Genomic DNA, 17,507 nt, shown 5'->3' on the forward strand with positions numbered 1-17,507 from the left:
TCGATACGGCCTGGGAGGCTCTGGTTCTTGGCCTTCCCCCCCCCCCTTTTTGGTGCATAAGCCTTTACATTATATAGCCTTTCTCGGTTGATTCTAACCCTCCATCTATTGATCAGGCAGGTATCTATTCGAGTACCTGTCCCATCAGCCGGTTCTCCCAACTTTATGTTAGTTGCAATAACTGAAGTCGCACTGTTCAGGGGTCTTTTCTCATCAATATGGCTAGGACGTTTGTGGGCGCATTTAATGCGGAGGTGACGTCTTTTCCTTGAGCCACTCCCACTCCGTACCCCCATGTAGGTCCCATTCTACTCGCCTTATCTTCTGGGGGCGCTTTGGAGGCCGCCTTTGACGACATGCTGCCCTTCCCCTTGAAGTCTTGGGATGCCGAGGACAGGGTCATCCTCGGCTGCATCTCTAGGCCATTCGTTCTTTCGCCACTTGTCCTCGGCAACTACACTCCTCGGCACGGGCCCTGGGTCCTAATGGGAAGTGGGCCGGGTCATAAGTCTTCTGGTCCCACAATTAGTAGTCTAGGGGTCCCCCTTTCTAATTCAGTATTTTTTTTTTTTTTTTTTTTTTTTTGCACACAAGGTAGAACAACTCTGTTTCTCCACACAAAAAAGAAAAAAAGAAAATGGGTAGAACAGCTCCAAGAGGATCTGTTTTTCAAATTATTCCCATTGTTTGCCACTGTTGTGAAATGAGAAATAAAAGATATTCGAGATGACCAAGTTCTTGAACTTGAGCGAGGAAATAGATATTTCTAGTTAATTTTCTGTTTAATTTTCACTAATGCATTCAACGTACATAAATAGTCAAAGATGAGATAACCTCATCAACAAATCCTAAAACATAGGAACTAATCCTATTTAGGCTTGGTGATAGATCTTATCTCAAGTCATAACATTCCCTAACCCTTCAAATGAATAATATAAAGATTGATTCTTGCTCATATTGATTAGAGAATACTCGACCTCAATCTTTAAATAGTTGAAGGATAAGAATTCAGACCATAGATATTTGCATCAATCTTAAAGCATTTGTGTGAACAGAAAAGCCTTGATTTTCACATCCTTGAACTCACCAAGAATGAAAAATTCAATTTGTAAAATTAGACTACGCTTATTCAAAATCATGAGTAGATCCCTTTGATCTATCTTTTCCACTTTATTAATCCTTAGATCTTCAAATGCAATTTGTATGGCAAGTGCATCCTCCAATATATTACTCTTTTGATTCTCCGAAATTTCATAGGATACTTGAACTTTTGATTGTTCTTTGATTTCCAAAATTACATTGGATTATTTATCGAAGACCTCTATCATTTGATCCCACAAATCTTGCATCCTTGCTATGCTTTTGGACATGTCCTTGAGAAACTCTAATGTTACATTGACATGCTCTGAAATTGATCGTCATTTCTCAGGATCGAAACTTTGATATGTACTAAACATGATGAACTTTGACCATGATGAAAAAATTGATTCTTACAAAAGTTTTTTTCTTTGGAACTGTTGTGGGGATTGGTGCCTTTTTCTTTTCTTTTTTTGGCAAGTGGGTTGGGTGATGTTTTGGGAGCAAGTTGGAAAAAAAGTTGGTTTGATGGAGATGTGGATCGAAATGCTCTAATCCCAAATGTTGTAAACTAAGGGCCTGTCTGGTAAGTGTATCTATCTATATCTATACTATCTTTAAGATGATTCTCCTCCTTGAATTGAATTTTTATGTGGTTCAAAAATATCCTCATCAATGAAGGGTAACTTCTCTTAGAAAAAGGATCATATATGACAAACAAATAATAGATTTTGTTTTGAATTCAAAAAGAGAGCTCCTAAAATTTAGGATTTTTTCCCCTTCACGCTCATCTTTTTATTCCCTAATATTTAGTTTTTCTTTTTTGAATTTCTAGTTTACTTAATCCCTAATCTTAGGGTTTTTTTTTTTTTTTTTTAATTTATAGAAATGTTACGTCCACAACATTTTACAACAAATCACAAGTGATTAGTTGTTTTTGGTTCAAATTTAAACCTAACACTAAGTTACTTTTTTGTCTCAACAATAACAACCCCAGTAACAACCTGCCACTTAGGATTTGTTGTAAAAATATTGTGAAAATATTGTAGACATATCATTTTTTTTTCTCAAATATTCTTTTCTTTATTTTGAATTTGAAGGAGAAAAAAAAAACACTCCTACTTTAAAACCAACAGTCCAACACTATAACTTCTCATCCATATTTTTTATTTCTTCCGTTTTTCTCTCTTTTAAATTTTTAAATTTTCAGATTTTTCTCCTTAATCCTTATCGATCTCTTCCCTTAAAATTAGGCACTTGACTAAACGTACTCTCGGAGGTTTGTAACCACAATGGGATAGGATTATTTTTTCTTAAATAAGACTCCTCCACCAGGCTAATGGATTAAACACTGGAAAACAAAAATGATTTCCCACATTGCTAAGTTTTACGCGTCTGGTAATTGTTTTTCTTTTTCTTTTGCTCTTTTAAATTTTTAATGTTATCCAGAAATTTTAACCCTCATTTCACCATCTTTACCTCTTCTCTTCTTACAAAAAAAAATCCACCGTAGTCTCATTATAAATACTCAGTTATATAGGGTAAAAAAAAAATCGGCAATTTCTCTCTAGGTAATCTTTTACTGTTCTTTTCTTTTAATTCCTGCATAGGTTTGAGGATATATTGAGTTTGAATGCGTACCTATATATTTATTCATGTCCGTGTTCATTTAAATTTTTGACTTTTTGTTAATAAGATATGCAAAGATTTTCCTAGCACGATGGAGCTTTTATTTCTATGGCCTTAGTTGAGTTATAGGACCAAATTCAAGACCGGTTTGGTATTATCAACATTACTCAAATTCTTTGTCGTGCTAAGGAATTCTAGACATGATAGGGAACTGCAAATTTGTTATAGTGTGGTTTGCAATGTATTTCATTTCAGTTATTAGGATTCAAGTAAATTTTAGGATGTGAGTTAAGAGTTTTTTTTTTTTTTTTTTTTTTTTTTTTTTTTTTTTTTTTTTTTTTTGGGTCTGATTCTTTGTATGTTCAAAAAAAAAAAAAAAAAAAAAAAAAGAAAAAAAAAAGAGAATTTCCCTCTTGGATTAGATTTTTATATAGTTCAAAATACTCCTAGACCCTAGATTTAATAGGGACAAAAAGTCCCAGTGCACTTTGTATATTTCATTTAAGACCGCATTTCACCTTTTTTTTCTTTTTTTTTTTTTCCTTCTTCTTCTTTTTCTTTTTCTTCTTTTTTCTTTTATTTATTTATTTATTTATTTTTACTTTATCAAGACTTACCAGTTTATTTTATTTAATTTTTCTGTATTTTTGAATTTCCAGTTTCCTAAATTTCTAATCTCATGTATTTTGTATTTTTTTTAATTTCCATTTTTCTTAATCCCTAATCCCACGTTTTTTGTTTTTGTTTTTGTTTTTGTTTTACCTTCTCAAATCTCCTTTTCTTTATTTTGAATTTGAAAAAAAAATAACACTCCTTTTTCTCATCCATATTACTTAAGTTAAACACCTCTACATAAATTTACACACCCCATGTTTCAATTGAAATTCAAATAGAAGCAGTTTTAAAAATTTAGAACTACACCAATATATATATATATATATATATATACACTTCTTTGCTTTTAATACTATTCAATTATGAAAAGAATTCTGCCTGCACACTGCAAATTGGTGCTCTCCCACAAAAAAGATAAGGGTTCTATGGTTGGTTCATAATGATTTCTGGTATGTCCATTATTTTAGTTACCTCCTCTTTATCTTTTGATTTTTTTCAATTCGTACACTAGTTTTTTCCGAATCTGAGATTTTTCAAAGAGGGCCAAGAGTTTTGCTCATTTTGCACTAACTACAAAAAAATAAATAAATAAAAAAAAATAGATGACATCGTTAAATGACAGATCTAAGACTTTTTTTGGGGGGAGGGGGAGGGGGAGGGGGAGGGGGTTTAGTCTCATAATCCAAAAATTGAGATGAATGCAAAATTATGACACTAAAAACAAATTTTTGAAATCCAGAAAATGGTGGATTCCACACTTGAATCTATGTCTGGCTAATATTCTTTAAATATAGTTTTAAAAAATTTGTATTCTATTTTTCTTGTTCAATACATGATTTTGAAAACAACTGAGAGAATCTTTTCAAGATACATGAAATGTTTTTAATGGCATAATTGTAATTAAATTGAAAACAGTAAATCTCACAAATTTGTTCAAACTCTTCTATCTCTTAAATTAAGGAGTTTTATCTTTATCATAAAAAAAATTCTCACACTTCAAATTTGAAACTTATCATTATCCAAAAAAAAAAAAAGGTACATTTGCTCTATTCCCTTATCATTATCCAATATATATATATATATATATATATATATAAAATAATCTGCAGATTCTACACATTACATTTTGTAAAATTTGCAAAAAATAAAATAAAAAATTGAAATGGTCTCCCAAACATTTATTTTTTGTTTCCAGTATTTTGAAAATTGTTCTTAAAAGAGATAGCCAAACGCGAATAATGTAAAAATTATTATTTGAAAAATAGTTTTAATTTCAATTTTTTGAAAATGATTTTCATATAGTTTTGAAAAAAAAAAAAAATCCTCCTACCAAACAAGCTCTAAGAAATAAAAGATAGTGTAGTTAATTTGAGATGACCAATCTCCTGAACTTGATAAAGAAAATAGACATTTTTTATTAATTTTCTGTTCAATTCTCATTAATGCATTTAACATACATAAATAGCCAAGAATGAGGTAACCAACCTGAGATGCTACGTTTACAACATTTTCACAACAAATTATATGTGGTTAGTTGTTATTAGTTCAAATTTAAACCTAAAACTAAGATTACTTTTTTGCCTCAACAATAACAACCATTAACAACCTGTCACTTAGGATTTGTTGAAAAAATGTTGTGAAAATATTGTGGACATATCATTTCTCAACCTCATTAACAAATCCTAAAACGTAGAAACTAATTTTATCCTAAAACATAGGAATTACATTTAATACAAATAAATAACAATAATAATCTATCTAGAAAGATTTATTCTATCACCAAACTAAATTCAAACAATTTATCCAGTGCATTATCTTGGGTCATAAATGTAGTAAACTGGGGGAGAAAATAGACATTTTTGGTTAATTTTTTGCATCATTCTCATTAATGCATTCAACTTTCATAAATAGCCAATGATGAACCTCATTAATCAATCCTAAAATGTAGGAATATTTTCACAACAAATCATATGTGACAGGTTATTACTTGCTGTTATTAGTGGGCAAAAAGTAATTACGATAGTAGATTCAAATTAAAAACTTGTAATGGAAAATTATCAAGTACTCCTAGAGTACCATAAATGCGTAGTCTCTCCTCTCACATGAATGGTGGGTCCCACCATGAATTTAATTAGTGGGATCCACCATTCATGTGAGAGAAGGGAGTACGCATTTATGGTACTCTGGGAGTACACAATAATTTTCCACTTGTAATAGCCTGCCAACTATGATTTGTTGTGAAAATGTTGTGGACATAGTACTTCTCTATCCTAAAACATAGGAATTACATTGAATATCTATAAATAACAATAATAATCTATTTAGAGAGATTTATTATATTACTAAACTAAATTTAAATAATTTATCTAACACCTAGCTCATAATAGCCATGTAGGACTCTCATCCCATATCTGTAGTTTTTGTCTAATTTCATACAATTTAATGAATGCTAGTTTGCCTCAATGGGTATAAATAGGATATGTGGCTCTCCTTGTGTTTCATCCTGTGGCGTGAAAGCGGTCTATGTAATTATTTGGTGTGCTTCCAATATGGATTTTGCATCAAAAATGAAAGTTCTCCACACTGTGGCTCTTGTTCTTCTCCTATCAATGGAGCCTGTTGTGTGTTTTGGACAGTGGAAATGGAGTAGTACGACTAGCGGGAAAAAAATTACTTCAGAAGGGAATGGGGATCTTGTAACTGGTGGTTTGCCTGGCCAGACTGATGTAAACTTCAAGCACTATGCTGGCTATGTCACTGTAAATGAAACAAAGGGAAGGGCACTCTTTTACTGGTTCTATGAGGCCACGACTCAGGCTGATGTAAAACCATTAGTTCTGTGGCTTAATGGAGGTAAGCATATATGGTGGTATTATTGTCTGTTTGACACTTGCTATATCTTTTTCTTAGGTAGCTTAATTTGTTTTTGTACAGCTTTATAAGATCCTTGTTATTTATTTATTTATTTATTTATATATATAATTTTCTTCATGTCGTAGCTAGATCATCTTTGTCATTAAAATCATTGAAGGTCGAATGCCATGGTTGCCTATAGACCTTATTGGGAGGTTTCTACGATTGTAAGAATAAAAATTAAGATAAAATATGATGTAGGGTTCCATTACTTACGTACTATCTTATGTGGAGAACCTTACTCGCCAAGAAAATTGCAATTAGTTTTGAGTATCCTTTGCAGTATCAAATCTTTTGACCAAATCCGTCTGGCAATATATATGTATACTATTATTTTTAATATAAGAACCTGAGTTTTTTTTTGGGTTAGAAAATTGATATGAATGGGTTTATTTCAATTAAAAAAAAAAAAAATAGAAGAGCTTTTAAGCACGCATATACATAGAAGTTATATATATAGGGCTAATTATAACTTACCCACCCATGGTTTGACCGAAATTTAAGTTGTCTACCTGTAGTTTAAAATTTGGTACTTTATCCACCTAAGCTCTACTTCCTTAGGCTTTTGTAAACCACCTTTAGCTTTTCCTTTTAAAAACACATTTTAATTAAAAAACATAACATAAAACAAATCAAAAGGCTAGGGTTTGAAATTTTGCAAAAAAAAAAAAAAAAAAAAAAGGACAAACATTACAGTGAACAATGCTCTTGGGTATAGCCAAATTGCCATATCACCACCAATTTTATTTCAAACACACAGAGAGAAGAAAGACATGTATGAGTGCCCAACATCGTCCACATGTGGTGACGTAAATTGATTGACAAAAGACGAAGAGCATAGAAAATCCTCATGGAATTGATGGGTCAGAGTCCCAATAATTCAAAGAAAACCCATATAGGACTCATGGTTTTAATAAAAGAGAGAGGGAGAGAGTACGATTGCTGCTAGAGGAACTGCCTTATTGGTGTCTAGGTTGCGAAAGATGGAGGAGAGAGATTGGATTTTCTCTGTATCCATCCTTGCCATTGAAGCTTTAATAAACTACAATTGGAACTAGAACTTGCATTGAATCTGTTGCAATTCATCAAATGAAGCAAAAAGGAAAAAAACCCAAGACCAAGAGTATGAAATTTAATTAGAAAAAGATACTATGAAGAAGAAAGCAGCAACAACAACAATAGATCTCAACAACAATAAAGTTGTGCTTGAAGTCTTTCTTAATTACAATACGTAAGTTAGTCAGTTTGGTTATTTGTCTATGCCCAAGAGCATTGTTCACTATAATGTTCATCCTTTTTTTTTTTTTTTGCAAAATTACAAACCCTACCTTTTTTATCTGTTTTATGTTATGTTTTTTAATTAAAATGTGTTTTTTAACGGAAAAGCTAAAGGTTGATTACAGAAGCCTAATGGAGTAGAGTTCAAGTGAATAAAGTGCCAAATTTTAAATCAAGGATAAGCAATTTAAATTTCGGCCAAACCACAGACAGATAAGTTGTAATTAACTTTTTTTTTTTTTAGAATGAGCTAGTGTATATATATATATATATATATATATATATCTATTTGTGTAGATAGAAGAAAGTGCAGGCACATGTTAATGGAAATTTTCATGTTGAGTAGTCTTTAGACAGTCCCCGACCCTATATAAACAAATCATTGTTAATAAAGAATTACTTCAAGTATTATGTATGTCTCTTTGTGGGAATTCTTTTTTTTTTTTAACCCATCCAAGAAGTTTAAATCTATGATTTTGTTTGGCACTTCGTTTTATGTTCTCTGCTAAGGTGACAAGGTGCTTTCCTTTTCAGGGCCCGGGTGCTCTTCCGTGGGATATGGAGCAACACAAGAGATTGGTCCTTTTCTAGTGGATAAGGATGGAAATAGCCTTAAATCTAATCCCTACTCATGGAACAGAGGTAGAAATTTTGTCACACAAATATTTTAATGCATAATATATATTAGATACTTGTACGATTGCACTGTGAACCACTATTTGGTTCTCCGTTAATTTATTTAATTAATTAAGGATAACAATAAGCTATTAAAATGTTATATTAAGAATTCTTAATGTCTTATAATACAGAAGCCAACATATTATTCCTGGATTCTCCTATTGGGGTCGGTTTTTCATACACGAATACAACTAGTGATTACATTGGTTTGGGAGATGTACTTACAGGTAAGGACCATACAAATTCCAGTGCTCATGAACTTTGTTTATTTTTATAGATAAATATTGTTAAAATAATGGTTAAATTTACTATAATATTTCTTATAACATCTTAAATTATTAAGACAAATGATAGTTTATCAAATGGAATGAATGCACTCACCTTTGGCATGTTTGGTTTACTATAATAGACACGATAATATAATAGTTATTCATATGGTTTAATTATTTAGTAGTTTGGTTATGTTTTTTATTATAAGAATAATCATTCTTTATGAATAACTATTCTTTCAATGAGGAATAATTATTCATCTCTAAAAAGGTTGTGATAACCATTCCCTAGTAGGTGCAATAATTTCTAATATTAATATATTTCCAAATAAACAAACTTTTCATATCTAAGTAGCAATTATGGAAATAAAAAATCATCAAAACTAACTCATCTCTCTCAAATTTAAAATATATTATGTTCTAGTAAATATAATTGTATGAGTGAGATATTTTCTAAAATAGATTTTAAGTTTTATTCTAATATTACAACTCACAATCAAACTAATGAATATGTTTAGCTATTCTATAATAACATATTTTATTTCCAGTAATAAATATTAGCCTCATCACACATGCTCTGCGTGTGCAAAGAGGCTCTTTTTTTTTTTTTTTTAATTTAATGTAATTTTTCAATTTAAATTTATCTATTGTTAGTGAGGTTATATAGGAAGGAATTTTTAAAAAACTAAAATTTGAGATTTAAAATGAAGTAAATTGCTAGTTTAATGTTTGCTACTTTTTAGGAAAAAATGTATCAAATGTGTGTGAGATATATTTAAATAGAGAGTATGATAATTTTTAAGAAAAAAGTTTCTCGGGTAATTTTTTTTTTAATTGTTTTGAATTACAATTTTAACCCCATTTTTTTATTTTTTAAGAATAAAGATTATTTAATTAGATTAGAGGTATTTTTCACATTTTTTGAAGTCATAATTAACTTTCTGAATCCTCTTAATATATAGAAATATCTAGAAATTACAATTCCTTTTGTAATCTACATTCAGTGTATCAAACATATCTTAAGTTTATCTTCTATACTATTATTTAAGGAGTTTTTCTGTTTGGGATTCTCATTTTCATGGTTCAAAAATAACCCTACACTCTCTGTTTAAAAGAAACAAAGCTTGAGGATAATTTCGTAAAAGTACAATATATCTTTAACTCCCATATAAAATTAAGTATTTTCAAATCCTAAATTTTAGCCTCTCTTATCTCTCCATTTTTTTTTAATTGCAGTTTCCTAAAAATTTCAATTCGCAGGTTCCATTAAAAAAAATGTTCTTTCAATTCTCACGTGTTTTTATTTATTTTTTCTAAATCTCTTATCCCTATTTAAAAAGTCTGTTTTCTACTTGAATTCAAATTCTCGCAATTAATATTTATAAAAAAAAAAAAAAAAAAAAAAAAAAACTCTCAATTTAAAAATTTGTTTTATATTTAAACCCAATACTCGGTTACACCTTCCTTCCTTTTTTATTTATTTATTTTTTTTTTTAAGGTCAACTACTCTCAATTATGTTCGGTAAGTCCTTCCTTTATTTATTTATATTTTCTTTAGGGAAGTCCGTTGGGTTATTTTAAAGAAAAGAAAGAAAAAAATGCAAAAAAAAAAAAAAAAAAAAAAAAAAAAATCTCCTATCAAAGATTCAGAATCAAATTAAAATTGAAAACAAAGTGATAAACATCAATTGGTTATAGATAAACTTCGCCCCCACTACACAGATTCAAAAAACAAAATCACGATTCAGAATCAAATTAAAATTGAAAACAAAGTGATAAACATCAATTGGTTATAGATAAACTTCGCCCCCACTACACAGATTCAAACTAAACAGTTTCGAACGGTTTCCTACACCACTCACGATCAAAACACAACCTTTTTTTTTTTAAACGTTCAAACACACAACCTTAAACTCAACATTCAAAAAGGCTGAAAAAAAAAACAAAACAAAACAAAACTCTTTTACAAAATATATTTGTACAAATTGACAGAAGAAAAAATAGAGGCAGACAAAGACTAAAAAATTCTATGAGAGATGATCAGGATAGCATTTGCAAATCAATTGAAGACATGTTAATTTTCAACACTCATAGGAAGAAGACAAAGAACAATGGTTCGTTTTCTCACTTACATTTTTCTAGCTAACCAAACACAAACAAGTTTGTTTATATTCGACTATTGTTTGAGTCTCTATGATTATTTGCTTCAATTTTTATTTAATTTTTCTGCCTTAGTTGTCCATGCTAAATTGCTAATTTTTCATGTCTAATTAAATCATTGCAAACTCTAATGTAGTTCATGACAGAGTAGGAACTCCGAATGATGATGAATAAAAATTATTAACCTTTGTAAATAAAAAGAGCCTTTAAGCATGCGCTCACACACGTGCTCGTGCTCGGAGGCTAGTGTTATTTAAATTTTTATAGTTTATAATTGCTTGATTATTTTATGTAGTAGACGTAACTTTTCTTCTTTTTGTAAGTTTTATGTTACAAAATCTTGTTCTGCAAATACTTTGAGGGCTTCTGATCATTTTGGTTGTACGTTCTATGACTAATTTTTATAGCAAACGATGTTTATTTCTTCCTCCACAAGTGGTTCCTCAAGTTCCCATCTTATAGAACGCGAACCTTTTTTATTGCTGGAGAAAGCTATGCAGGTATTTTAACTCTTATAAATGTTTATTGTGCTTATCTTAACAGAATTCCTATCAAATACTCACTCTCCACATTAACAGGAAAATACATTCCGGAATTGGCTGACCTCATCCAGGACAAGAACAAAGATCCCTCTCTTTATATCAATCTCAAGGGTATTTTGGTATGGTCCTAGACAATTACAAAATTAATATGTTCAAATCTATATATAGGTAAAATTTAGGTATAGTACATTAAGTGATTAGATGCAGTATATTAAGTTTTTCAATTAAATTTGAATACGTAGTTACATTAACTTGTGAAATACTAATAATAATATATTTTCTAAGGATAATTAAATTCAATGCAACTATGTATTTTGTCGGACCGTGATATGTGTCATTTTACCTTAAAACTAATTAGTGATGAGGAGGACACACTCAAATCTTTTATGGCATTCGACATTACGCCACGTGAGCCTATTTTTAGAGTGGTTGTAGAAAGTCAAATTGTGGTCTCCCAACAATCTCTCCCTCACAATGACACTCCTGTGACTCGAACCCATGATCTTGACTCTGATACCATTTGTCAGACCCTAAATTGTGATATTCCACCTCAAAACCAATTGGTGATGAGGAAGACACGCTCAAATTTTTTATGGCATTTGACATCACGCCACGTAGTCCTATTTTTAGAGTGGTTGTAAGAAATTAAATTGTGGTCCCCAATATTTTGAATTTATTTAGGGAACAATATATTACACAAAAGGAACTTGACTTAAATTTTACACTATAATGCATCCCATTGTTCCATTATTGGTAACAAAAGCACACAACTAATCCCTTTCTCAAAGTACAGTTGGGTAATCCCGAAACATCTGATGCTGACGACTGGAGAGGTCTAGTGGATTATGCTTGGAGTCATGCTGTGATATCAGATGAGACACATAACATAATCAAATCAACCTGTGATTTTGACGCTAATGATACATGGAGCAACAAAGATTGTACTGAAGCCGTTGATGAATTATTTAGACAGTATAAGGAGATTGATATCTATAGCCTCTACACCTCAACCTGTACTATCAATTCAACTGATGCAGATAACAATTCAATGCATTTCAAGATGAAGCGCACATCTAACATGGTAAGGAATAATACATATTTCATTTTAGAGTTTTGGAAATCAATTTATGTACAAGGGAAAACACTCTTTTATAATATCAACAGGCATTAATCATCATTTCATTTTGAAATGAAAGTAGAGAGTGATTACCTCATTTATAGTATTGTCTATGTATAATTGATCTCATGAACAGATTTAGGTTCCAACTTTAATAATTTGGTTTATATACATGTTAGGCAATAATTAATTAATAATTTATTCTTTGAATCTAATTATGTATAGAGTGTCATCACATCATATAAAATTATTTGAAACATACCATAAGAGCCTTATTTAATCTAATTCTAATCATGTAAGGAAAAAGTTTGTTTGGAGCCAAACTTTGTCCCCTAATAATATATGATTCTCTATATTGATGGCCTCCACTGTCGCACATTAATTTCATTCAAAGTGTTGCGAGTTGATTGAATAAATAGATGATGGTGATGGATTTTGTTTAACAGATGCCAAGAATCTTGGGTGGTTACGATCCATGCCTTGATAACTATGCTAAGACATTCTACAACAGACCAGATGTTCAGAAGGCTCTACATGTTAGTGATGGTCACCAGCTAAAGAACTGGAGCATCTGCAAGTAATGCATTTTCTACTAATTGTTAATATTTCGTTTGCCTTTGTTTGAAGTTCCCTGATCTAAAAGAAACTTGAAGCGAGTCTTTAACTTTCTAATAAAAAGAAGCGGCCAAGAAATTTTTTTAATTTGATTTTCATGATATAAACTGAACATTTTTTTCTAAAATTTTGGCTGTAGTGAGACTATATTTAACAATTGGACATACACAAATCCATCTGTCCTTCCTATATACAAGAAGCTTATTACAGCAGGAGTTAGAATATGGGTCTACAGGTATAAGTTTCCTAACTACCGTATACTATTTTCTAGAGATTGTGATGATAATATATTTATCAATCTTATGGTATTCCTTTGTGGGTGGCTCAGTGGAGACACAGATGGAAGAGTTCCTGTACTGTCTACAAGATACAGCTTAAATGTCCTGAAACTACCCATCACTAAGGCATGGAGGCCTTGGTACCACGAGAAACAGGTAATCATCTGGATTCAGAATATGGCAATTACTACATTAAAATACAATTTTTATTTTTCATTTTAATAACTAATCCTGACATAGATAATATCTTATCTTAATATACAACTCTATTTTATTAGCAATTATTTAAAAGTATTTGGCAATTGGTTATCTCAAATTTGTACACTTACCGTACGCATCAGCAGTATTGTGTGTTAAATGTGGACACTAGGTGTGAAAATATGAATATTGTGTATATAGAGTTACATCTGCAAGTGAAACCATGTTTTCTTATTTAAGAAGCCTTTAAGGTATTCTGATACTCCACTAGTACACAGTCTACATCTTGGGAGAAAGACGAAAACTAGAGTGTTTCCCAAAGAAAGTGCAAATCTGACACTTTCCTGTTTTCCATTGAACGCTCTTTATTCTTGTGACATCACTTTGCAACCTACGTATAGTAAGAACTAAGAATTATTCATAAGCTATGAAGCACAAGTGTGTTTCTAGATTCGGGTACTGGTGCGGGACTCGGTAAATTTTGAAAAAGTAGGGTGCAAGTGTGATGGGATATGGCAATTAAAAAATTATTAAAAATATTTTTATTTATATTTTCTATATATTTTTACTATTAAAATATTCTTAAAAAACACATTACTATGGCCTTGGTTCACAAAACAAAGAAAAAGAAGGCAAGAAACACAAAACAAAAAAGAAAACACAAAAGAAGTAACAAATATTCAAAATAAAATTAAGGAATTACAGATTTAGGATGTTTGGGCCTCATTCAAAGTCGATTTCGGCTGTTCCGGCATGATTCAAGGCCAATTTCGGCCTTTTTTGGCCGTTTCGATCAATTTCGGCCGCCGGCCGATACGATCCGATTTGGCCGATACGACTCGATTCTGGCTAAATCGGCCTAGTTCGGCATGAATCAAAGCCGAGTTGGCATGAATCGGAACCGAGTCGACACGAATCCAGCAAAAAAAAAAACGTAGACGCGGCATCGATGCGCAGGCAGTGGTGTCGGACGCCGCACCCCATGTCGAACTCCAGTGCGGCACCCTCCCAGCCGCATTGGTGCTTCATAGTTCATAAGTGCTGGGTTTACAAGTTGAGTTCCGTTAAAGCCTGCTTAGAGTACTTACAATATGAGCTCGCTATTTGATGCAGTACAAAATTCATGGTTGTAATAGTGATATTAACAGGATTTTCTTTTTGTACCTTTCAGTACTAATCAATATGGAATGGAATGGTATTTGGTTCAGGTCAGTGGTTGGTTCCAAGAATACAAGGGACTTACGTTTGCAACATTTAGAGGAGCTGGCCATGCAGTACCTATCTTCAAACCAAGCGACTCATTGGCATTTTTCTCAGCCTTTCTCCTAGGAGAATCTCCACAAGCTGTTCGTTAAAAATCAAAACTTACAGTGAATTGTCTCTGTCGCTCTCCCAAAAGATTTTGGTCTTAATAAACTCCCAATAGTATTATTAGTTACCAGCGCCATATTAATGGGAATGGTTAATTAATCCTAGTTGTGGCGAATACTTCATTTTTAGTAAATCCTTATGAAAGTTGTTGAATGATTGGGAGATTGAGAGAGAAAAAAGTAAATAGTGCAAGCAATAACGTGGCTTTGCCTTAATTATAGCCTACATGTCACGCCTAAACCCGAAAGGATCCAAAGCATGAGAAAAACATCTCAAAAGCACCTGTAGATTTGTTCCTTTTGGCAAATCAATCCAAATAAAATCATAACAAATGCCAACATCAAGAATCATCCTAATAATTCCATTAAATATACTTCCAAAGTAAGTCAGAGCTCTATACAATAAATACAATGATTATTGGTCACAAAAGAATGGAGGTCTAAATAAATAATTACATAACATCAACTTGTCCCATTAGTGGGAAATAAAGGCATAACCACTATTAGATACAAAAGAATTGGGTCAAGCTTACTCTAAGTTATACATCAACAATTATCTCCATCATAAAAGTCAGCCTCCATCAGCAATTAGTCTAACTATTGCTAGCCACCAAAAAGCTGTCTCAAAAAGATAGTTGCTTACTTTAAAAAAATTTGTAAAATAATAGAATGAGACAGAGTTTAATAAGTAACATAATTAGTGGGGGTGGGGGAAATGCAAGTTTCATAATGATAACAATTTACAAATCATGTTTTAATTTGGGAATTTCCAAATAATTTCTACAAAACCATTTCCAAAAAGAATATGACAAGAATGAATAAAATGACATGGCACAAAGCTTCTCAAAATGCTCTCATGAAACTACATACTATAATTTGTGAGCAATAACAATACAATTCCAAACCCAAGGCCGCATGACAATGCCGTCACAAAGACAGAACCAAATATGCCATCACAAAGACGGAACTCATCACCATTACAAAGACGGAACTCAATAACCATCACAAAGATGGGTGCTAAGATACCAATGTCGCACAGACTATAGTATCTAGCTAGGTAGCGGGTAATCACACGTCACAGCACATGGGTAAAACATAAAGAGCTCACAAATTACCTTTAATTCAAAATACATAATTCACTTCCAAGTAGTTTCATAAAATATTTGAATGCCCAAGATATTCACAAAGTTCTCAAAGCCCTCAACTCATTTCTTGTCAAAATGATTTTGTATTAACTTCCCAAATAACATAGGTCAAGATAAAGCATCTTTATATTTTGCAAATAATGCAATAAATCCATAAAATTCATTCTCAAGAATTTAATCAAGATGCTAGTCTTTTATATGCTAACAAATCATGCAATTCCCCATATGCAATAAGAATATGCACTTTCATATATAATCATATATAGTAGGGTCACAACACAACACTTTTTAGAAAAACATAGTTCCACCATTAATTTTCCAAAATGTGTTTGGTCCAAAAACAATGTTTATACAACATGATTATTTTCCAAAAATCCCATTAGAAAGCTACTTACCTTGCAACCGACAAAAGATTAATTTTCCAAGCTCCAAATGAAATTAGTTAGAACCTAAAAAATACCAAGCAAACCTATCAAAATAAGCATAAAGCTTGAAATTGTATCTAGCTACCTATTAGAAATTGCTAACTAAGAAATTAATTAGGCAAGCCTAGCATTTAACCTCACAAATAAAGTATTCCACTTTCAAAGTTTCTCAACAATTTCATTACAAGGCATAGACTCCCATTATACTCATAAATCATTCAAGGTATTATCTCTAACATCAAAACCTCAATAATTTATGAGTAGTTTCCACAAGATTTTCACATCATCATCAAGACACCCATGACACCAAAATCACAATATCCTTCAAAACTAACAACTTAAATCTTTAACTAGCTCCAAATAAACCATAAAAATTATATTCACCATTTATTTCACATGATATACCTCAAAACCCCTAAATTTTCACCATACATAAACCTTAGTTAGCCACCACTAGTAAAATCATAAACCCACTCATCAAATTAGTCCACCAAATCAAAAACCCATATACAAAATTACAAGAATATCACCCAAGAAGCTCATAAATCTCAAGAATATCATTATTAAAGCTTGGGTAAAATAACCTCAAACAAGAACATAATACCCATCAAAAGAGATTAGAACTTTTACCTCAAATAACTTATGTGAAGGTGTGATGTTCTTGAGGGTTTTCTGGTGATCTTGCCGGAAAAATGGTGGAGGTGATGAGGAGTGTACCGGTGGGAGAGTGAGGGAGAGGAGTGTGTGTATGTGTGTTGTGTTGAGACAAAATGAAAAAGAAAAAGAGAGCAAAGTGAGAAGAGATGAGAGCTAGCCGGCCAAAGGTGAGATATTTTGAGAGAAAAGGAGTGGTGGGGAATTAAAGGGTAGGTGGGTGGGGCTCACGTGGTCAAAAACCTAACCATTTTTTTTTTTTTTTTACTGGGCTGGGGCGTTACACTACATCCATAATAGGAAGTTCTTAACTGCTTCAATTTTGATATTAAGCTCTTTAGTTCTTATAACCCCAAACTACTACTATAAAGGTTAGACCATTTCGTAGTGATACTTTAGTTATGTAATATATTATAAGTATGTTTAAAAAACTCTATGTACAACTTTCATGTTCATGTGTTCTAATAAGTATGACTATTTCCTAAAAAAATTGTAGAGATTTTATACTAGAGAATTCTAAGCTAATCTTAAATTAACTCATAGT

General features: G+C 31.6%; 1 protein-coding gene and 1 long non-coding RNA gene across 2 annotated transcripts; one reads left to right on the forward strand and one right to left on the reverse strand.

Annotated features, from left to right (window-relative positions):
- The first annotated feature begins 5,827 nt into the window (after positions 1–5,827).
- LOC115980390 (serine carboxypeptidase-like 31) lies at positions 5,828–14,803 on the forward strand. The gene is made up of 10 exons (XM_031102662.1): positions 5,828–6,174; positions 8,047–8,154; positions 8,322–8,417; positions 11,027–11,119; positions 11,198–11,280; positions 11,955–12,242; positions 12,725–12,855; positions 13,033–13,128; positions 13,222–13,327; positions 14,578–14,803. The coding sequence occupies exons 1-10, from the start codon at positions 5,871–5,873 to the stop codon at positions 14,722–14,724; spliced, it is 1,452 nt and encodes a 483-aa protein (XP_030958522.1). The 5' UTR covers positions 5,828–5,870; the 3' UTR covers positions 14,725–14,803.
- Positions 14,804–15,080: 277 nt separating this feature from the next.
- Positions 15,081–17,118, reverse strand: LOC115980474. The gene is made up of 3 exons (XR_004089343.1): positions 16,940–17,118; positions 16,280–16,333; positions 15,081–15,357 (listed from the first exon to the last, which is right to left on the reverse strand). It is a non-coding gene; the product is annotated as an uncharacterized LOC115980474 (long non-coding RNA).
- Positions 17,119–17,507: the final 389 nt, after the last annotated feature.

This window comes from Quercus lobata, chromosome 1 (assembly GCF_001633185.2).
Source record: "Quercus lobata isolate SW786 chromosome 1, ValleyOak3.0 Primary Assembly, whole genome shotgun sequence".
In the NCBI taxonomy this organism is placed as follows: Eukaryota; Viridiplantae; Streptophyta; class Magnoliopsida; order Fagales; family Fagaceae; genus Quercus; species Quercus lobata.